The sequence below is a fragment of the Canis lupus genome, chromosome 23 (genome assembly GCF_003254725.2).
Source record: "Canis lupus dingo isolate Sandy chromosome 23, ASM325472v2, whole genome shotgun sequence".
Taxonomy (NCBI): Eukaryota; Metazoa; Chordata; class Mammalia; order Carnivora; family Canidae; genus Canis; species Canis lupus.
Window position 1 is genome coordinate 18,291,365 of NC_064265.1, and position 26,086 is coordinate 18,317,450.

The 26,086-nt window shown below is 38.0% G+C and overlaps 2 protein-coding genes across 10 annotated transcripts in view; one reads left to right on the forward strand and one right to left on the reverse strand.

Moving 5' to 3' along the window:
- The window catches only part of TOP2B (DNA topoisomerase II beta), a 59,310-nt gene extending 43,141 nt beyond the window's left edge, over positions 1–16,169 (forward strand). For all 3 annotated transcript variants that reach the window (XM_025461018.3, XM_025461017.3, XM_025461019.2), the window contains exons 26-36: positions 2,051–2,206; positions 2,346–2,429; positions 3,197–3,391; positions 6,292–6,436; positions 6,650–6,811; positions 8,386–8,587; positions 9,587–9,666; positions 10,899–11,009; positions 13,067–13,189; positions 14,692–14,786; positions 15,679–16,169. In XM_025461018.3, the coding sequence (XP_025316803.1) occupies positions 2,051–2,206; positions 2,346–2,429; positions 3,197–3,391; positions 6,292–6,436; positions 6,650–6,811; positions 8,386–8,587; positions 9,587–9,666; positions 10,899–11,009; positions 13,067–13,189; positions 14,692–14,786; positions 15,679–15,846 (1,521 nt within the window). In that variant the 3' untranslated portion in view covers positions 15,847–16,169. The remainder of the gene's footprint in view (positions 1–2,050; positions 2,207–2,345; positions 2,430–3,196; positions 3,392–6,291; positions 6,437–6,649; positions 6,812–8,385; positions 8,588–9,586; positions 9,667–10,898; positions 11,010–13,066; positions 13,190–14,691; positions 14,787–15,678) is intronic.
- A 47-nt stretch (positions 16,170–16,216) lies between these two features.
- RARB (retinoic acid receptor beta) overlaps positions 16,217–26,086 on the reverse strand; it is a 725,304-nt gene continuing 715,434 nt past the window's right edge. For all 7 annotated transcript variants that reach the window (XM_035705024.2, XM_025461026.3, XM_025461022.3 and 4 more), the window contains 3 exons: positions 20,560–20,764; positions 19,552–19,710; positions 16,217–17,735 (listed from right to left, as the gene is read on the reverse strand). In XM_035705024.2, coding sequence (XP_035560917.1) covers positions 17,539–17,735; positions 19,552–19,710; positions 20,560–20,764 — 561 coding nt within the window. In that variant the 3' untranslated portion in view covers positions 16,217–17,538. The remainder of the gene's footprint in view (positions 17,736–19,551; positions 19,711–20,559; positions 20,765–26,086) is intronic.

Genomic DNA, 26,086 nt, shown 5'->3' on the forward strand with positions numbered 1-26,086 from the left:
TTATATACTTAGCAATTACATATTAAGATAATAGGCTTATTTACCATTTGGGGAAAATGGGGTAGTAGGACAAGATGGGGAGTGTTCAAAATTAAGATGATCCAAGCACTTTGCTTTCCTTTTAATGTGTTTTACTGCATTTTTGAATCCCACAATTATGGTTTATACACTGCTTGCCCTCTGTATCATTGTTGGTTTAAACTATATCTTTAAAAAAATTAACTTAGTAAGCTAGTAAATTTAATGCTTAGTTAAAAAAGATAAAGGTATTTAGGATTTGAGAATGCCCTTCCAGTGGAAGTAGACTTCATGGGTAAAACTTAGTGGTTGGTTTTAGTAATTTCATTGTCACCATCAAAATTTTCTCAGTATCTTGGCCATGTGTCCACTTTGGGGGTTAAGGTAACAAAAGGAGGTACTCTTCCTATTGTATAGAGTTGGAGGAGACAGAATTATAAAGCAGATAGTTATGAGATTAGAGTTTTTTTTTTTTTTTTTAAACATAATAGAATTCTGTTATTGGAACTTGAAAAGTTTATTTTTCTTGATTTCTGATAATATCCTTAGTTATCTTCATGTTAACAAGGATAGATACACATATATTCATAGAGTGTTCATTTACAATACTTTGGGTGTCATCAAAACCTAGAACAAATAAGCTTCTAAAGTATGGATCTAAACAGGATTTTATGACACCCTAATATTTTAATAGTAGTGTAACAACTTAAATATTCCATACAAACACACTGTTTCATGAAGAATTTTTAAAATGGTAGAATTTGTCGTAAGTACTGTTTGTCTAGGTACTTATTAATCATTGATCAACTCAGCAATAGCATTTCTAATTTGGCTATTGTTGCTTAATTTGAATTTATAGTTTTGTTTATGTAATGAAGCATGTTGCTTTGCAATTTTTATTTTTATCCCTTTGAAAGTACACTAAATTTTACTTTGTATATACACATTATTTTACTGAAATTTTAAACTAAAATGAAAACAATTTTTTCTTTTTTGGTTACCAAAAGTGAACTTTTTGTTTCATGGAGTGTCATGGTTAACTCAGTCATTAACTATCTGAGTGCCTTAAACAACTTAGATGCAGTTTTATTTAATGGCTGTTGTTATTTTTAAAATCTGAAAAGTGATGTCACCTATAATAACTTCTGTTAAATTCATTGAATTTTGAAATTTAATACTAGCATTAGAGGATTTTTTACTGCAATCTTTTCTATGATAAAAAGACCTTATAAATAAAGTTTCAGAATAGCCCTCACAATTCTTACTCTAACTTACCAGCTTTTAAATTCCTAATTGAACCTTTTGTTCATTCTTACATGAGTACTCTTGCTTTAGAAATTTTATTAAGAAATCATACATAATGAGTGACTGTACCTCAGCATATTTATTTATATTACAACTGTAAAACATTCTTCATAAGTGATACTTATTTTGGCTTTCAAATTGTTCATTCACTCACCAACATAAAAATCTGACAAGATACAGTGATAAAACATTAGTTCTACTCTATTAATTTCAAGATGTGGTATCTTCTCATTTCATGACTTAGTGCCTGGGCAAAGCAGTTAATTTTTCATCACATTCCCAGATAAATGGTGACTGAATATACTCATTCCTTTTGAAGATTTATTATTGTGTATTTTTAGAATATTTTTATAGGAAATACTTTTTTTTTAAAAAAATTTATTTATTTATGATAGTCACAGAGAGAGAAAGAGAGAGAGGCAGAGACATAGGCAGAGGGAGAAGCAGGCTCCATGCACTGGGAGCCCGATGTGGGATTCGATCCCGGGTCTCCAGGATCGCGCCCTGGGCCAAAAAGGCAGGCGCCAAACCACTGCGCCACCCAGGGATCCCAGGAAATACATTTTTATAGGTAATCCTGCAGATAACCTAAAAGAATCCCAACCACCCTTAAGATAGACTATTAAAAGTATAGCATTTGTGGAATTTTTAACTCAATATTCAGTAAAATTCAGCATTGATTTGATACCATACAGGACTTTAATATAAAGTTTATTATTTTTTACAGGCAGCAGAAGAGGAAGAAACACAAAACCAGCATGATGATAGTTCCTCTGATTCAGGAACTCCTTCAGGCCCCGATTTTAATTATATTTTAAATATGTCTCTGTGGTCTCTTACTAAAGAAAAAGTTGAAGAACTGATTAAACAGAGAGATGCAAAAGTATGAACTTTTGTGGGTTAAATAATTTGAAACTATTTCAGTATTATCCATTTCTTTTTCCAAAAAGAAGTATTTTGATTTACCCTTTGTACATTATTAAGTTACTGAATGTTTAAATTATACTACTTTCTTATTGTAGGGGCGAGAGGTCAATGATCTTAAAAGAAAGTCTCCTTCAGATCTTTGGAAAGAAGACTTAGCAGCATTTGTCGAAGAACTGGATGTAGGTTAAGTCTCCATTGAAATATATTTGGAAAAGTAATGTTTATGAAATAAGAATGAGAATTCTTCTTTAATTATTTTAGTTTCTTTTAACTCTGTAAAGTTGAATGTGTTTATAAGCCACATTAGGATTAAGCTTCTAGCTACATGAAGTTAAAAAGAAACGTTAGGTCTAATGTAAAAAGCTATAGGGAGTAGGGATTTAGAATAAATTGAATTCTGATACTTTTTGTTAACTTTCTTAAAGGACTTCAAAATAGCTTATTGATTCAGTTTCTTTTCCCCAAAAGAGGCAAGAGAGAATATATATGATAGGTACTTTGATTTTTATAATGTAGAATAATAGTGTCTTTAGGTTTATAATAGAGACATTTTGATTTTTTTTTTCTTTATAACTTAGTTTTCTCCAGGTAGAATTCTAATTAAAAAAAAAAATGTAGAAAATTTAAACTTTTTCTAAAATTGCCCAATACATCATGGGATCGTAGAGTTAGAAGGGACCATATAGATCGTTTAGTTACTACCTTTTTGTTTTACAAATGAGAGACTAGTTAGGCTTAGGACTACAACCCAGGTCTTTTGATTTAGAATTATTGTGGGGTTTTTTTTGCATTTATTTTAGATTAGATCAGTTAAAAGGAAAGGTTTATTCCTTACTGAATGCATGATATTAGTTTTAATTTCTTATGCAGTAGTGATTGTCTTTTTTTAATGAGTTATTTATGTACCCACCCTCTTCCCCTTGCCCCCTTTATAATTATACTTTAGAAAGTGGAAGCGCAAGAACGAGAGGATATTTTGGCCGGAATGGCTGGAAAAGCAATAAAAGGTAAAGTTGGCAAACCTAAGGTGAAGAAACTTCAATTGGAAGAGACAATGCCCTCACCCTATGGGAGAAGAATAGTTCCTGAAATTACTGCTATGAAGGCAGATGCCAGCAAAAAGTTGCTGAAGAAGAAAAAGGTATGACATATCTCTTGTTTTAACTCATTGGGGGATTCCATCCTCATCATGATGTATATATGTATTTTAATTTTACTGTATGCTTAAGTCATGCTTTCTTTATTTTTTTTAAGATTTTATTTATTTATTCATGAGAGAGACACAGAGAGAGGCAGAGACACAGGCAGAGGGAGAAGCAGGCTCCCTGCAGGGAGCCCGATGTGGGACTCGATCCCAGGACCCCAGGATCACAACCTGAGCCAAAGGCAGACACTCAACCACTGAGCCACGCAGGCATCCCTCATGCTTTGTTTCTAATATATTTCACTATGATAGGAAATAATTTGTTCTATGAGAGCATTTGGTGCACAGAAAGAAAATGTAAACTAGGGATCCATATATATATTTAAGAGCTACTTAGTTGATTACATTTTTAAAATAGAAATACTCTATTTAGAAGCATTCTACTTTAAAATCATGGAACAAAAACCAAAAAAATATATCAGCTTAACAGTGAAACTTTAGTTCTACATTATGGCCAATTAAAGAAGTCTCATAAACAGAAAAAGGTCTGTGTAGTTTTTAAAGTAAGCTATTTTTTACTATTTATTTGTTATTACCCTTAGTTTAAAAATTACCAGGACTACCTCTTCTGTCATTAGCATTGATTAGAGCTATTGAGGATTTAAAAGTATGGGGCTTACCTACCCTCCAGCATGTTGGGCAAGAGTTAGCCAGAAGAAGGAAACTCCTGAGAGAGCTGTTCAGAGTTGAGGAAACAGGAGGCATGATGGTCTAAAAGAGAGAGGCAAATGTTTCTGGCAGGTTGATTTTAGAACCCAGGGGATGTGGATATGTAGATAAGTCCAGTAGTCTTATTAGAGCTCAGGAAATGAGCCTTGGAGCTGGAGTAAGAGATTGGAGAGTTCTCTATACCGAGTTAATATTTGAAAGCATAGGAACATGTGACACCAGAAACATTGCGCTCTTTTACTGTTCTGATAAATTGACATCTATACTACTTCTTTTCTTTTTTTTTTTTCTTTTTTTTTTACATCTATACTATTTTCCCTTTTACCTAGCTAGCTTCCTAGCTACACACAGGTTCCTCCTTAGGAAATGGCTTGTCTCCTTTTCAGTTGGTGTTTGTTCTTAGCATTCTTCTCTTAACCTTACACAGTCTCAAGTAACCTCATCTATGCCCAGAGCTTTTTTTCACTCACACTGATGACTTTTTTTTTAATTTAAAGATTTTATTTGTTTATTCATGAGAGGCACACACACACAGAGAGGCAGAGACACAGGCAGAGGGAGAAGCAGGCTCCATGCAGGGAGCCTGATGTGGGACTCGATCCCAGGTCTCCAGGATCACACCCCAGGCTGAAGGCGGTGCTAAATCACTGAGCCACTGGGGCTGCCCTCACACTGATGACTCTTAAATCTAGTCCCTAACCTGTAATGTTTTCAGGAGTGCCAGGGTAATATAGCTACCTGAATGCCCAAAGCCCCTCAAACTCCACATATTTGAAGCTGAGCCCATTATCCTGATTTCAAAAGCTCTTCCACCTCTGTGCCTTATCAGCCATCATCAACAATTTCAAAACCAGGGACTTCCTCATTTAATCAGTAACTAAATCCTGTTAACTGGGCAGGCTGGGTGGCTTAGCGGTTTAGCGCCACCTTCAGCCCAGCGTGGGATCCTGGAGACCTAGAATTGAGTCCCATGTCGGGCTCCCTGCATGGAGCCTGCTTCTCCCTCTGCCTGTGTCTCTGCCTCTCTCTCTGTCTCTCATGAATAAATAAATAAAATCTTAAAAAAAAAAAGATAAAAATAAATCCTATTAACTGCCTATGAAGCAATTCCAAAATCCACCCTCTTTATCTTCGTCCCCATTGATACTGTCTTGGAATTCCATGAGTTTTCTTTGATGTAAAGTGTTCCTCTTAATTAGTTTTCCTGTTTCTAGTGATTTTATCATGATTCCTACTTTATTCCACTTCATTTATCTCTGTTTAATTTCTTACTACCAGATGATATTTCCAAAAATAAGTCTGATTATCGCACAAATGGTTTAAAGTTTTCAGTGACTTCCCACTGACTACACACAGATTCTGGTATTCAGTGTTTTAGCAACTGCGTGCTTCCCTATGTTTCTGTGTGGGTACTCTTTCCTCTTACGTTTCCTTGAATCCTAGCAGACTATTTGTGATTCCCTAAATAGTGTGGCGATCATGCTTCTCTGTGTTTTGCTTGGAATGCTCTTCTTTCCCTCTGCTCACCTAGCAAACATACGTAATTCTTTAAAAACCCAATGAGAAAGGCCCCTTCTCCATGGAATCTTTCCTGGCCCTGCTCTCAGCAGAGATGCTCACTTCTTCCCATGGGTTACTTTTATACCTCCCTCCATATATGTTATTTGTATTGTGATGACCTGTCCTTGGGTCTTTCTTTGTCTTAATAATCTCAGGGTAGGGATACTTTGACTAATGCCAAGCAGTACATGACATGTGTTGCTTATCTTCCTTCAATAATCTGATTTTTTTCTAGTACGTAGAGGCCTGAACATATAGAAACTTATTTTGCAGGTACCCTTTGGTGTAGTTTGCTATTGGTTTGAAAGTCCCTTTGATAATCAAAAGCTGCCTTATTTTTTTACAGTTGCTTTTAAGTAGCCATCATCTCATAGAATGTATCAGAATATTAGAGTGGTAAGCAGTATCATTTGCTGTAGATAAAAAGAGTAAAACAGGTCTGGTCAAAATCCTCTATTTGGACCTCAGTAGAATCATAAAATAAATAATTTTATTATTTTATTTTTACTTAACTGATAAGAAGTGATCTATAGCTAGAAATGTATCTCTAAAATGTATGATGTTAATTTTTATTTTCACTTCTGGTTATTTGTTTGTTTAATGTGTAGGGCGACCTTGATACTACAGCAGTAAAAGTAGAATTTGATGAAGAATTCAGTGGAACACCAGTAGAGGGTACTGGAGAAGAGGCATTGATCCCGTCAGCTCCTGTAAATAAAGGTCCCAAACCCAAAAGGGAGAAAAAGGAGCCTGGTGAGGATTGTTACAAAGTTTTTTGTGAGAAAACATATATATATGTACAGGTTTTGTTTGTTTTGTTTTTATGCTTTTTCGTCAAGTAGTTGATGTAATGTCTTCAGTTTTCGTGAACACTTGTTATAATTAACTGTTCATTATTAACAGTTTTATTTTTACTAATGACATTTGTGCAAGTATTGATACATATCGTATTGTTGTTGTTGTTAGGTACCAGGGTGAGAAAAACACCTACATCATCTGGTAAATCCAGTGCAAAGAAAGTGAAGAAACGGAATCCTTGGTCAGATGATGAATCCAAGTCAGAAAGTGATTTGGAAGAAACAGAACCTGTGGTTATTCCAAGAGATTCTTTGCTTAGGAGAGCAGCTGGTATTCTGATACATTTTATATTTATTTTATTGTATATTGTATATTGACCAAGTTAGTATTACTCAGATATGTTGGTGTTATTAGTATTATCAATGCTATTAAAGTACTAAATTATTAGTATTTCAGAAGTTATAGTTCACAAAATTAAAAAAATTGCTTTACAGAATGATGTTTTTAAGCAAAGTTGAACATAATTGCTATAAAGTGAATCAAGTTTTATTGCATTTTATTAGAAAGTTTGGGTTATATTCCTTCAGTGGTTTGAAGATGTTTGGTAAAAGTGTATCTTAGAACACCAACAGTGATAGATCAGAAGTGCTTTGTAGTTTAGTTTCATTTTGTTTGTTTTCATGAAAAATTTCCTCCTACTTAAGGAGTCTGATTCCATGCACATAGCATAATTTATATAATTGCAAAGCTAGAATTAAAATAAAGATATCATTTTGTTATTCTTTCTGAATATGCAGCTTTATGCTTTCTGAATATTCATTAATTTGAAGTCTTCAAATAACTTAAAAATTGAGTGTCCTATTTTATAGATTTTTCTCAAGTTTTATTAAGTCCTGATCTACTTAAAATGAATGATACAATAAAATGGTTGTTTTAACCTCTGGGAGATACTTTTTAAATTATATGTCGGGAGGAGGGCAGGGGTTGGGGGTGAATGGGTGACAGGCACTGAGGGGGGCACTTGACGGGATGAGCATTCTGTATGTTGGCAAATTGTGAACACCAATAAAAAATAAATTTTTTGTAAAAAAAAAATTATAGGTCAGGCCTTAAAATTCTTTGGTTCTCTAATCACCAGCGATTGAATTTATTTTCCTAATGTGCAGAAGTAATAAAATGTTGGTGAATTAACATGAGTAACTTTTGAAAATTAATTTATTAAATTAGATGCTTCAAAATTTATATAGGCATTTTCATACATCTAAAATGAAATATAAAATTATTTAGCACCCAAATGTTTAAAAAATTTTATTCCACAGTAGATGTTAGAAATTCTAAAAGTTACTTGCATTATCCAATGTGTCTTCCTCTGTATGCTTTATATTAAATTATTTTTTAGTAATATCCTGAGGTCTTATCTCTACTTTTTTCTCATTTATTACTGTTTGTCATTTCATAGTAAAACTACTGTGAATAGAAGATAGAAGCTTTTATGCACTCTTGTTAAGAGAAAGTTGAGCTCTAAGACTAGTAAGATTGGTCTTTTGTAATTGTAAAAGTGGGAAATCTTAGTAGTCACTTTTACAATAGCCTATATTCCCCACTATTTCTGAATTGATATTTGAGTATGACAAATAGCTCCCTAGTAATTAATCTTATTAGTATATGCTCCCCTGTACCATATGCAGCATTACCACATTAGCCTCCTGGGAAGTCTACGATGAACATTTAACATTATCAAAGTCATTGAGGCCAAAGTTGTTGGCTTTTTTTTTTTTCCTGAATGCTTTTCTTTCTTTTTCCGAGTTTTAGAGATAGCTGGAATATTTTTCAAATGTATTATTCATAATATATCATGGGTAAAACTGGATTTAAGTTAACCTTCACTTTTATTTTTCTCCTAGCTGAAAGACCTAAGTACACATTTGATTTCTCAGAAGAAGAGGATGATGATGCTGATGATGATGATGACAATAATGATTTAGAGGAATTGAAAGTTAAAGCATCTCCCATAACAAATGATGGGGAAGATGAATTCGTTCCTTCAGATGGCCTAGATAAAGATGAATATACATTTTCACCAGGCAAATCAAAAGCTACTCCAGAGTAAGTAATGAAGCAACTACTATTCAGTTACATGGTGCAGTTAGTTATTTACACAGCTATCAGAGATCTCATAGCAAGCTGTGTCTTAAGAATTTGTCTTCCTCACAAAGGAAAAAAATCTGGGTAGTATTGTGGCTATTTACAGAACTATTGCTATATCTTATCGCATGGACAGGGTTTTTTCCCCGTAAAGGGTTCTATAGAAAATATTTTTTGGCTTTGCAGGCCATATCATATCGTTTCTGTTCTAACTACTCATTGTTGCCGTTGTAGCAAGAAAGCAGCCATAAGCAGTATGTAAATGAATAAATATAGCTGAGTTCCAGTAAAACTTTCTTTTTTAAAATAGGCAGCAGGCCTATGGGACACAGCCCAACAACATAGTTAAAAGAAGTTACTAAAACTTTAGAATTGGGAGGTTTAATTTTCTTTCCTAACTTTGGCCTTGATTGATTTTTTTTTCTTTTTTTGGCCTCCAGAGAGTATTGAACACCAATGTGTAGGATGTGAAGTTTGTGAGCTATTCCAGATTTTTATTTTTTATTTTTTATTTATTTTTTTTTATTCCAGATTTTTAAAGGAAGTGCTTTACTATGTTAAAGAAGTGTTTTATCGTATGCAATCTAAGATCAGAAATAGGATTACTGATGACTTATAGATTCAGGCTTTCTCCTTCGGTTTTTGGCAGTAATTTACTGATGTTGGATTCTGGAATAGTTCTATTAATCATAAAATTTAATGTAGCAGTATTTTGAATAACTTTAGCTTTTGCTAGTTTCCATTGTCTTACATTAAATCATTAGTTTTTCTGGTGTCTCTGTGTATGTATGCATTCCTGTGCATATGAGACAGAAAAATAAAGTTTGGTTGACCTGTCTTTACAGTCCTCTCACTGGTTTCTCTTTGTTAATTATAATCCTGCAGTACATATTATATAGAATTTACCAAGTTGAAACTGTGTATTTAAATTATATTGTGGTTAATTTTTCTTTCTAATAGAAAATCTTCACATGACAAAAAAAGTCAAGATTTTGGGAATCTCTTCTCATTTCCTTCATACTCTCAGAAGTCAGAAGATGGTACGCTCACTCAGTCTTTTCACCGGTTACTTACTGTACTATCGCTATGGATTTTTTTATGATAGAAAACTTACCTTCGTTTTACATTTTCCTCAACATAATAAGTTTTATTTGCTTTTCCTGAGATGAGTACTTAACTAATTAATCAAAATAGGCATTATGGAACCATTTAGGTGGAAAGGTAGATGTGTGTATGAAGTATATGGATGTGGGTGTAGTGTTTTGATAGAGAAAAAGATATGGAAAGAAATTTTGAAGATGAAATTTGATTTTTATGGCAATGTGAATATATATGTGACAGTTTTCTAAAAACTACAAGGGGACTAATATTCAGATTTGCTGTATTAAACTGTAGTAGCTAAAAGACTAAAACCTTCATAGAAACAAATTTAATCAGGGTATGTATTTTTTATTCTCTATATTTTTGTGTGTAGAATTTTTAAGGTCAAAACTAGTTAGGCATAATTGTCTTGTATACACCTAACACATATAGGCAGACAGATTTGGTATATGTTCTATGTATATAGACAAGCATTTTTGACAGCATGTCAGAACATTTATATAAAACTATAATATCAAAGTAGACATTTTAACAAACCAAAACAGTTCCAGTTTTGGTTTGACAGGGGGCAGGAGGGAGGGAGAAATGGAGGGAGAAATTGATTAATTAATTGAGTGTAAAAGTAAATTGAAGGTAAGCCTACCTACCTTTTAAATTGATTTTCAATGATTTAAAATTGCTTTTTAAAAGATGAAGTTACTACTCTCTTAGATTTGACCATTACTGATATTCCTCAAATGGTTAGTAGCATTAGATGTGTAGATACTAAAATAATCAACAGTGAGAACTTTTTAATATTCCATTTTAAAATAATATTTTTGAGTTGGTCAGTATGTTTTAAATGATTAGCATTTGGGACTATTAAGAATTTTTATTACTCTATTACTCAATATTTGAGTAATAAAGTAAATAAAAATTAAGAATACAATACAATATTTGTATATTGTTTTGTAACAGATTTAACATTTAACATTTAAGATTTAACATTTTTGAAATGTAACATTTTTATATTGTTTTCAGCTGTTGATACATTATGGACTATATGATCACAAAGTAGAAATTTATAAGATTAATTATCTAAAGAGAAGCCATTAGTAAATAGAATCAAAGTTTAACTATTAAGTGATCCTTATAGAATCTCTTAACTGAAAAAAAGCTTTGTAATTTTTAGATTCAGCTAAATTTGATAGCAATGAAGAAGATTCTGCCTCTGTTTTTTCACCGTCATTTGGTCTGAAACAAACAGATAAGGTTCCAAGTAAAACAATAGCTGCTAAAAAGGGTATGTACTTCTATTTGATGTTGTTAAGCATTGCATAAATGATATATAGTTGATATTAAAATAAATTTAATATAACTTAAAACTGCACTTGGACTTTAGTAGAAAATAGTATAAATGCATATAAGGAGAATCCCTCTTGTTTTCTAACCATATGAGGTAATTATTTAAAATGTGTATAAGATATCATTTTAAGGGGGACCTGACTGGCTCAGTGGGTTAAGCATCTGCCTTTGGCTCAGGTCATGATCTCAGAGTCCTGGGGTTGAGCCCCGTGTTGAGCCCCATGTCAGGCATTAGATATAGCAAAACAAAAACAAAAATCCCTCCTTATTTTGAATTCACGGACCATGGTAAGAAATTAATTAACTGCAGAAGCTTCTGTGGCCAACACAGCAGGTGCCCTGCCCATATCCCCTCGCCATACTACTTCAGTACACATTGGCCAGGGACTATATTTCTTTTTGCCTCAGGACTTTTTGTTACTATGTTGGAATGTTCATATTTCCCCACCCCAGCCACCCTTTATCAGTGATTGAGGAAAGCTGGTTTGCAAATATGTTAGTGCTCTTCTCTCAGGTAGGCTAACTCTGGGATGTGTGTTTTACAGTGGCTCAGAGATTGTTCATGATAAGAGATAATAAGCCCTGAGTGATGAGAGGCTTCTCTCTTCGTGTCTCATTTTTGTATCTTTTTTTCACCTCCCAAATAAGTACCTATACTTTGTTTTGGAATGAAATGGGATCTGCTTCTGGGGAACTCAAACTTTAACAGGCCCTACAGCTTCCCTTTATGCATCTTTTTTTAAGTTGTCTTCATGTGAGCACTTATAACCACCCTGAAAACTTGGGAGCCATATCACTTTTTTGAACATATTAACTTGTTTCCTTTATCAAGCTCTTCACTCTTATTTAGAGTTGAGCATTGACTAAAAAGCTAGCACACTACACCACCTATGCTATTTGGTTGTTTCACCAGTAGCTGAACTAGCCTTGTGTCAGTTGAATGGATGATGCCTGTGTGAAATAGTTGAAGCCCCTAGTCTTCCAAAACTACAGTTCCCACAAAATACCATTTTTTTTAAAAGACTGTATTTATTTATTCATGGGAGACACACAGAGACTCTCTTGGGGGAGCCTGATGCAGGACTTGTTCTCAGGACCCCAGGATCATGACCTGAGCCAAAGGCAGATGCTTAACCGCCGAGCTACCCAGGTGTCCCTCACATTAGTTTTTACTAATCACACAAGTAAAGACTGACTTATCATAGTTTTCACATAGACTTTGTTTTTCAGCTCTATTTACAGTCTATTTTAAAAGCAAAATTCATAAGAACAAAGGCCTTTGGATCTATTGTGCACTTATTTCTTTCCACATAAAAGTGCCATGTCTAGATTTCAACTTTTGACTGGAAGTGAATCAGCTTCTATTCAGAGTATTTGAGGGTCCCATAAAAATGTTTTTTTTTTTCTCTAAAATATTTTAGAAGTTAGGACTTCTAACATGTGATTAATACTTGACTTGTAATTAATGTCCAATAGTTATTTTTCTGTCATGACTATACTGTATCTTTCCTACTGCTTTTTAAAAGTTACTGCTTAGGGCAGCCCCGGTGGTGCAGCGGTTTAGCGCTGCCTGCAGCCCAGGGCGTGATCCTGGGGACCCGGGATTGAGTCCCACGTCGGGCTCTCTGGGTGGTGCCTGCTTCTCCCTCTACCTGTGTCTCTGCCTCTCTCTGTCTCTATGAATAAATAAAATAAAAAATCTTAAAAAAAAAAAATAAATAAATAAATAACGTATGTTACTGCTTAATTCACTTTTATGGCCTTTGTATAAAATAATCTCACTTGAAATATCAAAAGGCAAATTATTAATAATAAAAAGCATTTTGTCATCTATGAGAAATTGTTTGCCTTTTACACTGGCACCAAGTATCATTTTGTTATTTAAGGCTACTCAATTTCATATCAGCAGTAAGAAATTGTATTATAGGATTGATTCACTTGAGTGTGGTTTGTTAGTAAGTATATTGATTTATGAAATGGAAATTTGCTTCATAGGAAAGCCGTCTTCAGATACAGCTGCTAAGCCTAAGAGAACCCCTAAACAGAAGAAAGTAGAAACTATAAACTCTGACTCAGATTCAGAATTTGGCATTCCAAAGAAGACTACACCCCCAAAAGGTGAGGATTATTTTTAACCCTCTAATGTATGCTATGTGGAAAAGAATCTCTTCTACTTACTGAATTTTGGGAGACCAGTTTTGTTTTAAATTGCTTTGCTCTTCAATAAGTAATGTGTCTTAAGAATCAGTGCTGAATTGGAGTTCAGAGGAAGTCTAGCACTTTGTTTTAGAAATTAAGGAATTGAGACTCAAAAAGGTTAAGTAAGCAATTTGCACCTCTAAGAATGGATCAAAAGACCTCCTGCCGCAGACTCACTGAAAGTAGTTATTAGTCAGGTGAGGGTTCCTCACAACTAGAGAGTGACTCTTGTTGGAGCTAGGACTCTGAGACAGGAGCTTTTTGCTCATCTAGGAAATGCAATCACTATACTTAGGGATCTGTAAGGGCAGCAGCATCAGTTCTTCTCCCTGGTACTCCTCTTTGCCCCAGAATCTATCTAGAAAGTCTTCAAAGGTGCTTTTTAAAAACTACATGTAAGGTGTAATTTTTTTTTCTAAGAGTAGCTGGTCAACCTTTTTTCCAACCAACAGATGTTACCATCAGTGTATTTAGGTCTTAAAGTGGTGGTTGGGATAAGGAGATACCTACATGAAAACAAGGGAGAATAGGGGCAAAAAAGAAACAGTGACCGAGGAGATCAGTATGTATGGTATGCATGGTTTGAAACTTTTATACGTTCACAAGTGCCATTTCATTGATTCATTTGATAAATATTCCAAGTTCAACCTGGTTAGTTTTTGGTCTTAAGGAATTTTTAAAAGTTGTAGTTTGGTTCCATTTTCTCTTTCACTGACATCTGGCATCATTGTAGGATGGAGAATATTTTGGCACCATTTGCATATTACCTTTCCCTCTTCCTCCTCCAACAAGAGTAAGAGGTTAGGTAGATGGCAACAACAACTGCTGCATGTGCTGCTTCTAAATCTGAGAAAGAACGTGGATTTGACAGATCATTGCATGATTCATGCTGGGAGTTTATTCTAATACTGTGCTCCTTAAAGTGGTTGTTGCTAATATGTGATAAGTAAAATTTAGAGTAAACGTTCAAACATATAATTTGTACTAATAAATATGTATTATTTTTCTAGTAATTCATACTGTATTTTTAAAGGTACTAGCCTATTACAATTTAGAAACTAAGATTTTTTTTTTATCACATACAAGTTAAAAAAGCGCTCTTCGAAGACATTTTCTTTTCCTGCCCAAGGACTACATGTTCAAAATGCAAATATTTTCTCTTGTATATCAGGGACTTGGTTATTAAAATTTATCACCAGGACCTTTCAACTAGTTTTAAATGTATTTGTGAAATACTCTTCAGTCATATCAATCCCAGAACTGAAATGATGCTGCCAAAATGTTGCTTCATCATTTATATTTAGAGACCAGGATTGCAGTACTGATTGGGGCATGCCAAAGAAGTGAGGTATAATGTTGTGGCATTTATTTTTTCTGTCGCACTTAACCTTGGAGAAAAATATCCTTTGTATCATTTTAAGGTAAAGGCCGAGGGGCAAAGAAAAGGAAAGCATCTGGCTCTGAAAATGAAGGTGATTATAACCCTGGCAGGAAAACATCCAAAACAACAAGCAAGGTAATTAGGAACATCTTTTTAATGCATTGTTTTATGATCTATAACTGGCTTAGTTGGCTTATTACTAAAATGTCTTTTAACAGCTTTAAACCTAGCCTGTCTTATGCATAGAGGGCTTATGGATGGTTAAAGAATTATCCAAGTATAAAACCCATATAATCAGGACTATTTCTTGGATAAAACTATGGGCATAAATTAGCCTACTTAATTAAGAGTATTCTATTTCACCCAGTGAGCCATAGAACTTATATGCTACCTGTCTGAAATAATATTTTCCAGACCAAATAAAGGCTATTTCTTTTTAACTTGGATTTATTTAACTAGGGCTAACTTTTTTTTTTTTTTTGGACTATGGCTAATTTTGACAGTCTGACCTTTCTCCAGAAGCACACAATCTTTTTAAGGTAAAAGAAAAGCATCAGGTGTCCCTCTTTTTTTCTCTCTCTCTTCGTATTAGAACTTAAAAATACAAACATAGATGATTTCAGCTTTATGCTGCTTTCCATCTTGATTTCGTGCCTCTGGTCCATCTTGGTGACTCTTCCCTGCATTTTTATAAACATAGAGTGCACTCCATACTGTGCATAAGTCTTGTTTTTCCTTTCATGAATTTCTAGGTACTTATAAATGAGTACTTTTTACTAATCTGGGCACTTTGTATATTTGCTTGGCGATATAGAAGTTCAGAACAAACAGAGCACCAGGGTGGTAGATTATTAGACTTATTTTTACAAAGCGGATAAAGGATTAGGTAACTGGCCTTACACTTAAGTCAGCATTACAATTCTGATTTTAGAAACCTCATCATTTACAATATTTCTCGAGTGTAAGGAATAATTCTATTTTAACTCGGATATTTTTAAATCTTTTTTTTTTTTTTCAACCTGTCTAGAAACCGAAGAAAACATCTTTTGATCAGGATTCAGATGTGGACATCTTCCCATCAGACTTCACTTCTGAACCACCTTCTCTGCCACGGACCGGTAGGGCTAGGAAAGAAGTAAAATATTTTGCAGAGTCTGATGAAGAAGAAGATGTTGATTTTGCAATGTTTAATTAAGTGCCCAAAGAGCACAAACATTTTTCAACAGATAAATTGTGTTGTCCTTTTGTCTTTTCTGTCTCAGACTTTTGTACATCTGGCTTATTTTAATGTGATGATGTAATTGATGGTTTTTTATTATTGTGGTAGGCCTTTTAACATTTTGTTCTTACACATACAGTTTTATGCTCTTTTTTACTCATTGAAATGTCATGTACTGTCTGATTGGCTTGTAGAATTGTTATAGACTGCCGTGCATTAGCACAGATTTTAATTGTCATGGTTGCAGACTACAGACCTGCTTTTTGAAATGAAATTTAAACATTAAAAATGGAACTGTGTACTCGGTGTCTTTACTAAAGATGAAAGTGTAGTAAAATCTCCCATACACTTTTAAAATAAATATATTTTATTCTTTGCCAGGAGACTCCATGGAAAAAGGTAAACAGTATATGAACATAGAAAGCATTGTTAAACAATCTCAATGTACAAACAGAGCCAGTGAAAGTACATCACAGACTTGCTAATATATCAAAAAAAAAAAAAAAAAATTCCACTAGTGCTTAAATGAGAACTAAGAAACTGACACTTGTATCTGTTAACCACTCTACCACAGCTTTCACTCTGCTTCATAGTGATCGAACAAGGTCAAAGGATGCAGATTCTCTGTCCATGCCTTTGGGAGTCCATATTTTAGCCCCTGGGCGTCAGGGAGGCTGGAAGAAAACCCTCAATACCAGGCACGAATCAGAAAGGACACTGGAGTTACATGGTGTAGGTGGTAGACCAGTCTAATTATCCCATGAATTATCCCATGAAATTTCCCTAATGGCTTGTGACTAGGTAAACAAAAAACTTATTAACACTGAAAAGTGTTTCTGCCTTTGAGGCTACCATTACTGTAAAAATGTATTTTTTTTAAATTGTGTAGCTATGCCATTAATAAACCACTGTTAAAGTGACATTAACAATTGAACAAATGACATCTGATTAACTGAACTGGCAGTTACACGGATACAGAATTCTCTTCTGCTAGTGCAGTGAATTTGTATCTTTTTACTGGGCAACATGAAATAGACGCAATTTGAGAGCGTCAAAAAGAGCAAGGACAAGCTTCCATACTAACTAAATTAGAATTATCTCTAGCTTTATCTTGTCATACTGTACAACAGTCCCCTTTCCTTACCTTGATGTTCTGATTGCTCTGTGAAAGCAAGACAGTTTTTTGTTTTTTGTGTTTTTTTTGAGCCTTTCTGAGCTGGACACGTACAGTAGTCTGTTTCACAACCTTGGTGTCTTGGTTATTCTGAGTATGCAAGGCAAAAGGAAAGCACCAAACATACAGTATAGAAAGAACAGAGCCATACTTCTGTATGTACAAAGTCTTCAGAAACTTAACCAGGGTAAATCATTTTGACTGGGTCTTTGCCATGCAATCTTGAGTGTTCAAAGAGGAAAATAGAAGCTTTTAACTAGTTTCTGGTTGCATGAAATGGCTGATTTTTAGAATTTAAAAAGTCTGTACTTCTAGGTAAGTTAGACAGTGAGGAGTATATATTGATACATATGAAAACTTCTTGGTCCTTCTTGAGTTTTAATATATTTTCAGTCCAAAAACTAAGCAGCAGTAAAAATGTTTTTCTTTTTTCTTGCGTTTTAAGTCCTGGAACTGAAAGTCTTGGGGAATGTTTGAAGTAGCTGGAAAGTGTCTTATTGCACCAGTGGTGATTGACTGACACCGCTGTTTTCCACTGAGCTAGGTGAGATGCTGGGACTGTGCTCCGCTGGGTTCCCACTTGAACTTGGGGTCAAGGGTTCATGTCCTTCAGAATTCTCCAGCATTTCCTGAATGAGAGGTGGCATTGATCCAGGAATTTCCATTTTCAAGGTAATTACACGTTCTGCACCTTTTAAAGAGAGATAATAGAAATCTGGTAGAGATAAGGAGTTAAGCTGAATAATGAGGGATCGTCTTCCATTTACTTTAACAAAGGTGTAAACTGTGCCACCAGTGGCCGTCCTGACTTTACAACATTTAAATAGTCTTTCTTACTTCATGTGTAGGAAAGCAGCACGGGTATGGCAACTTGCTTAAATTTGAGGATATTCCATGCCTGAGTCTGTTTTAGGCAAGGTTAGCAGTATATATTTACTTAACATAATCTACAAAAAGAAGTTCCTGATAAAAGACCAGAAAGAGCCTATCTTAAAACGAGATCGTTGTAAAGGATACCAGTTACCCACAAATGAAGGAAGTGACTTAAGTAATGAATGTGTAGTGATTGATTATCAAGTTGATGTAGCTCGGCACTGTCCAGCACAGGAGGCACCAGCTACATGTGGCGATTTAAATTTAAATTCGTTAAATTAAATACAATTAGGAAAAACAGTGCCTCAATTGCATTAGCCACTTTTTAAGTGCTTGAGAGCCACGTGTGGCTAGTGGCTACTTGTATTGGACAATGCAGATTATAGAATATTTCCATAATCACAGTAAATTCTATTAGCACTGGTCTAGCTAGATATAGAGAATGACAGTATTAAGTTAAACAGCCTCATTGTTTTTAAAATCATCATAATTATAATGGCCAAGCACTGGTATCTGCTGTTTGCAGATACTCTTAATCCCATGTTAGGGATGAACTCAGAATGGCTCACTGAGGAAATCTCTTAGAAGTAGCTCAAGAACGGAGACTCCTTGTCAAGCAAGTTCACTCTGTTTTTAAAGCACTTTCTGAGATGTAGAGTTTGTTCCCTGGCACAGCGAGATCTTCAGGGACAGAGCATGCTAATGGGGAAGGAGAAGGACAACAGCACACTCGGTACCACGGATGGCTGCTGAGTTTTCTCTCTACACAGAAAAGCCCTAATGCTAGCACTCAACTGTCATATGGCTCTAGGCACTCCTGTAATTGCTTGAGTTGCCACACAAACTAAAAATCACTAGGCAGGGGATATTTATACCTTACAGGACGGCAAGAATTCCTTTGCTGAGAAATGTGCAGAAGCAAATTTGCCTATACACAAGAGAGCAATGCAACATTAATTGAGAGAGAAACTTCACCAATAACTGTTGCCTTAATTACTATTCATTTTCTGAGGTTTGGATGGTCAGAAAAAATTCAGTCAAGTTTATATCTACCAGAGCATATGTGGAAAGGAATGAAATGGATAAAACTATGAAATTAAAAAGCCTGTCAATATATAGTATGTTCTCTTGAAAATACTTCTTCTAGCAGCTCCCTGGGTGGCTCAGTCAGTAAAACGGTCCTGTCTGACTCTCAGTTTCAACTCAGGTCGTGATCTCAGGGTTCTTGCAATCGAGCCCTCAGTAGGGCTTGGCGCTCAGCAGGGAGTCTGCTTGCAATTCTCTTCCTTCCTCTGCCCCTCCCTATTGCCTTGCACTCATGGGCGTGCATACTCTAAAATAAATGAATCTTTAAAAAAAAAAAAAAAACAGTTTTTCTGTTCATGTAGTCACCTGAATTATAAATTCCTAATCTATTAAGATCATTGAGTAGGGTAAGATACAAGGTTTTTTAAAGGGTGGACACTATTCATTTTGATTTCCATGAGAAATGAGTTCCAGACCAACAACAAATAAGCTATTATCAAACATCCCGAATGAAAACGTCGAGTTTAAAAAAACAAGTCACAACAAAAAACAAACAAAAAACAAGTCAGGACCACTTCGTAAATACCATGTAGACTCTGAAGACATACCTTTAGCACTGATGCTGCGGAGATCTGTGATTTTCATTAAGATCTTTGGAAACATATGAGGCTTGCTGGGTCGTCTCTTTCTGATATAAATTTTTAGTGCTTCCAGCAGTGGTTCCTGTAGCTTATCTACTTTTGTTGGTTCCTCAAGGTCCTGGCGGTCTAGTTTGCAGGAATAAAGTATTGAACAATTAGTATCAGGACAGAGTTACATGCTTACCAGGCAAAAGGGCTGCCACTCATTTCCCTTTCTTGTTTCCTTGGTCCTCATATATTATGATTTTATTAATTTGATGATTCAAACACATATACAGGTTTGAAGATACATGCGACTGCTTTAAGCAGTGATACTTGAAAATGTCCCTCTTGCTGGTCAAAAGCACATTTTGATGCCTGGTAGCTTTTGTTCCAGGGAGACCATTACTTCTCGTGACCAGGAGGTGTCACTACTGAACTGAATTCAAACCAACTTCAAGCAGCCGCCTGGTTAGAAAGGCAAGGTAAAACGCCCCGTAATTAAAGCCATTACTTTTTAACCACTTACAAGTCAACCTCCTGTGAGCCAGGAGGAGTCAGTACAAAGAAGAAAGCCATATTTTATCCCAGTCCTTCCAGGGCTGGGGGTGGGGTGGGGGCCAGACAACCCAGTGACTTGTAGTCCCAGCCACTAAATTCACAAACAGAACAGCACATGGCAGTCCCTTACTTATCATTAAAATGTCCTTAGGCAATTTATTTTACAACAGTCTGATCCTGCTTGGAAAAAAATACTGGTGGCAACTGGAGAAATAGCATTTTGGTATTTCAGAGCAAAAGGATCCCAAATAGCTTTATTTAACGTACAACGATACAGAAAGATGCAACAAACCCCAAACATGCATGCCTGGCTGTTTATTCACGTGTCTTTTTCCATGCAAAAGAACTCCAAAATGGAGATAGGAAATCCCCATAAATTATAAGTGTAAGCTGCTTTTGATGGAATCTCATGAAGGTTTTCTAGGTGGTTGGTACCTCCACAGATTAAGCAGATGGCACTGAGAAGGCCTGTTTCTGTGTCATCCATTTCCAAAGGCAGGAGCTGGTTGGCAAAGGTGAACACAAGGTCAGTCAGAGGACCAAATCCAGCATTGTGCATCTGAGTTCGATTTAGGGTAAGGCCATCTGAAAAAGTCATGGTGTCTTGTTCTGGGGTATACCTGGTGCAAATTCTAAGAATCTGGAAGGGAAAAAACAAACAAACCATATTTGATGGGGTCATGAAAGCCAGCCTGTCCTTACAGCATCAACCAGATCTAGGCAGGAAATAACACTGAAGATTTCCAAGAAGCTCTTGCATCCCATGAGGCACACTGCCCTCCTGGCCCTCTTTGAACGTGGAATGTCTTCAGCCCTTTCATTAAAAGACTGTAGAAGTCAAACATGGGCTAAACTTTATTTAGGGAATAATAAATAGGACACAAGAAATTGTGAGAAATATCTGTGCTGAAAGTAATTCATTTGACTCAAGTAAACATTTACTGAGTACCTACTTATGTCCCAGGCACTGTGCCAGGTGCTGGGGATAGAAAGAAAAGTATTTTTTTTTAAGAGCTTACAGTCTACAAAAAGGAAAAAAAAAGCATGGCCTACGTTCAAGCTTTCAAACACTTCAGTAAAGTGAATGTTACTCTTATTTTACAGATGAGGGACTGAAGCTCAGAAAGGTTAAGCCACATGCCCAATGTCACACAGTTAACATGAGGCTGGATTTGATTCAAACCCAGGTGAGGCTCCCTGACCCCACAGTTCACAGACTACTAGAATACAAGCAGCACAAAGGGAACTGCAAAGTGCTTGGGCATTTGGGAGGAGGAAAGCTCTGACACAGCCAGGAGGATCTCAAGGGCAGATTCAAAAGAGGCAGCATTTCAATTAAGCCCAGAAATATGGTGGGGATTTCTGTTAAGTGAGAAGCCTGGGTCATGAGACTGTGATCTTCCAATGCCACCTGGCATGCCCTTGATTTAAAACTCTGACACATCTGCTGCTAGGAAGTTGCCTGCTTGGTGCTCTGGACCTTTGGGCCTTGCTCAGCATGGTAAACTCCAAAATGCCCTCTATATATATAGTCAAGCCAGCTGGTATTCCCACTGCCCTATCAGTCCACACTGCTGGCAAGGAGCTCCATGTAATCCAGAGCCCTCATCCACCCAGAAGCTTATTTCTGTACCAACCACGATGAGGGGCCTTTCTGCCAGCCAGGTTTCTTCTACATTTGACTTATCCCTCTAAAAAAAGCCTCAGAGCTGCATGAAGCACAGACAGAAATTTATTCCATCTGGACAGGAGTGAATAACCCAATAGGCTGAGGTAGCGGAGTGTTCTTTCCAGATGCTAGTGCTCAGTTTGGGTGTGGTTGCCATGAATGTCCACCTTTGTGTCAACATAGAAGACGACAGATGTGATCAGAAGGGTCTGCGATTTTCTTGTGACCCGGCCATATGCGGAGGGCGTGGCTCTCTGACAGAGCCACAGGACTCCCAGCTAAGTTGGAAGTCCCTGTAGAAGAGCCCCCTCTCCACTCCATATTCCCACCAGGACTCCTAAAGCAAGAACCAGGTCAAGTTTTTCAGTGCCAGGGGTTTAGGGCAAGGACATTTCCTGTGCAGAAGACCATCCTATCTGACTGGCTAAGTTACCACATTAGCTGGGGGACAGGGCTGTCATGCTGGAAAAGTCACGTGCTCTCTGAACCTCCAAGACAGTGGGCTAGGAGCAGCCCTCCTCTTACATTCAGGACTCCAGTGTGAACTTGGAGAGCATTAGGACACCCTGTAAAGTGAGGGCATGGGACATCGGCTGATTAAACAAAACAAAACAAACAAACCAGCCCGACTCCAATGTCTTCTTGGTCAGAAGAACATCTGAGAGGAGAAGGGTGAATGATTCACACTCCCACCTCTAATGGGTAATAGCTAATGTTTTTTGATCATGCTAGGTGCTGTGCGAAGTGTTCTAACATATTACTTAATTCTCCTATCAACTCATATGTTAGGTACTACTGTTATCCCATTTTACAGATAGGGAAACAAATGCTAGAAGCTTGTCCTAGGTCACATAACCATTAGGTGGCATGATTGTTTCAGGCAATCTGTCCCTAGCACTTAGCACTCCACTCCACTGTGCTCTTAACCTCTGCTTCACAGCTGCCTCCTCCCCCTTCCCACCACTCTCCACACTCAGCTGCCTATGGTGAAACGACATCTAGCCTAGCATTAATTTGGAGGTTAACCTCAGTTGTCTCCTTGGCTGGGTGCCTCTGTGCAGTGCACAACCTGAACAGTTATTCATGGTGACCTACCTGGTATATAGGAGTGCATGGCCAGCAGCTTGGAAATGGAAAATTTTGCAAACTTCACTTTAACTTAACATTCTTATCATGTGATCAAGTGACACAGTGAACTGGAAAGCAACTGAATGTGGGTAGTTACTAAAACATTACAAAGATTCCTCTTCAGTGGATGGGTGGCCATTTTTGCCTCCCAGATATTTGCCTGGGGACCTCTCTGAGCCAGTCCAGCCATTTCCTCTGGGTCCCCGAGTGGCTGACCTGTTGCACTTCATCTTGGTAGCTAAGGAGCTTGTACAAAGCCATTCCCAATGTCAGAGCAGCAAAGGAACCAACAGGTGATAAACCTTAGTTCCCCTGAAAACCACAGGAGCTGAAGTACAGTGTCCAAGATCACCCAAGTAATGGTGCCAGGACAGAACACAGGACTCCTAGCCCCCAGCCCGTGTTCCCCTCCACCCGCTGGAGGATCATGGGGAAATATGCCTGCCTGGGGAGGTGTCACGGGACGGGCAGAGTCAGATGCTCAGTATTTATGGGCTCAAAATCCCCAGACACATTTCCAGTTTGGAATCAAATAGGTACTAAATAAGTCTTTGCAGCTGCAGCACGCTGCCAAGAAGTGAGTGCACTAGATCTGTCCCTGCAAGAATGAAAGAAACCAGGATTTGCTGGAAAGGAACAGAAGACCAAGATTTAGGCATTTGCAAGCTGTCAACAGATCACTTAGAAATCCAAGTCCGAACAGGAACGCACAAATGTCTCTTTTGAACGATTCTATTCTGAAGGGTGCCCCTCCTCAAAAGTCGGAAAACATTTGGATTCTAATGAAGCATTTAAACTATGTTCTGTTGCCTCTCTCCCTCGAAAGTTCAAAACCCAAACCAAGTATTAATGGGCTGTCCAGAGAGGAAGGCACATGGCGTGAGACGGGTGAATGGTCAATGTCTTCTTTTATCAGGGGAGCCTGCACTCCCACCCTGCCCTGCCGGGCCCAGTGGGCGGCAGGCGTCCCCCTCGAGGTTTGTGGCTGGGCCTGCCGCTGGACAGGAACCAAGGAGTTCCATTCCGTGAAAGTCAGACACCAGCGGCAACTACCAAATGCCTCACCAGTATTAAAACGCCCTTTGTTTGAAACGGGGGCTTCTCATCTGCACAGGGGAGCACGCACGCCCCACGAGAGGGGTATCAACAGTCCAGGCGAGGCTGACTTCCCCAAGGAGGGCCCCGTTGGGCGGCACAGGGCTCTGCTGATGGGCAAACCTGATGCTCCTCAGAGTGAGAAGGACCCGCAGCCTTCCTGCCTTCAGCAAGGACAGCTGAGTATCGTACTACGGCTTTGGGGTGCCCTCTGGGAGCAGACCGCCTGAGACTGGAGCCCTGGGAGGACCCGAGCATGTGGGATCCCAGGAAATAGAGACCTGTCCCCTTTGCTCCTTGTCCCTGGGGCCACTCTGATCCAAGCCACCATCACGTCTCCTCTGGTGAGGGCCTCCGCTCCTGCTCCTACAGCTGGAGCATGGTGTTCAAAATCTCCATCACAGGGGACCTCGCTCTTGCTAAAACCCCTCCAGGGGCTTCGAGCTGCCTTAGATCCGTAACATCCAAACTTCTTCCCACAGCAGCCTCCACGGCCTCCACCTATCCCGTCACCGCTCCTCCTTTCCCCTTGCTCCTTAACTTCTGGCCACGTCGGTCTTTCTGAATCTCTAGTAACTCAGCGCCGCAGCAAAGCATATTTGCACTTGCTGTTCCCTCTGCCTTTGATGCTTTGCCCTTGATCTTCATGATTCTTCCTCTCAGAGCTCAGTTCAAATGTCACCTCCTCAGAAAGCACGGTGAACACACTTCCTAAAACCTACTGCTTTCTACCCTATCACCCGATTTTTTTTTTGAAATATGCAATAAAATGGTTTTAAAACGAGGTACGTACAGCATGTACAGTGGTTTTAGAATATGCCTCTGAATTCTTTGCTACTACTCTCTGAAAGGAGTAAAGTTTCATTCCCCTCCCCTTGAGTGAGGGCAGGACCCAGTGACTGGATTCCAACACAGAATCCAGGGGAAGCAACAGGTGTGACTCTGGAGAGTAAGTCACAGGAGGCGAGGCACCGTGGACTCCTCCTTGTTGGCTCTCTTAAATCTCATTTTGGGGGAAGCCGGTTGACACATCATGAGGACACTCAAGCAGCCCCATGGAAAGGTCCATGTGGCAAGGAACTGAGCCCTCCTACCAGTAACCAGCTCTTGCTTGCCAGGCACCTGTGAGGAGCCACCCTGGAAGCAGCCCTTCTATCCTGATAAGCCTTCAGAGGATGAAGCCCTGGCCATGCAAACTTTTCAGCAACCCTGATCCACAAGCACCGGGCTAAGTCACTTCCTAAGGCACGGGGACCCTGCAAGATAGTAACACTTACTGTTGAACGCTGCTAAGTTTCGTGGCAACTTGATATACAGCCACAGATTAGGAGCACAACGTACTGGCCTTGAGCTGTGCACATGGCTCAGGTGTACAGCTGACTGCATTTTGCCCTAAGCCTACACCTGTGTAACTACTACTCAGATCAAGACACCAGGGATCCCTGGGTGGCGCAGCGGTTTGGCACTTGCCTTTGGCCCAGGGCGCGATCCTGGAGACCCAGGATCGAATCCCACATCAGGCTCCCAGTGCATGGAGCCTGCTTCTCCCTCTCTCTCTCTCTCTGTGACTATCATAAATAAAAAAAAATAAAGTGTTGAGATCTTTAAAAAAAAAAAAAAAAAAAGACACCAAGACTTCCAGCTCCTACAGGCTCCCTTGACCCCTCCTGATCCAATCCCCTCCCCCAGATAACCATTATTTTGACCTCAATTCCTGCCGATTAGTTTTGCCCGTTCTTGCACTTGAGGTCAATGCAATCACACGGCATATTCTCTCCTGTGTCTGGCCTTTATGTACTCTGTGTCCTATCCGAGATTCCGCGCGGGGGTGCATGAAGCCATGGTACTTTTTCATGGCTGGGTAGTATTCCGGGCTGCCCAGGGCCTGCTTTGCTTTCTGCAGGGCGCCGTCACTCTCTGAGCCTGCTGACCACTGCTCCTCTAGGAGAGGAGCCGGAGCCTGCTCTTCATCGGCCTCGCTCCCTCCCTGCGGTATCTCTAGCATCTAGGGCAATGCAGTCCACACAGCAGGTGGCTAATGAATATCTGTTCAATTATTAATGAGGCGGG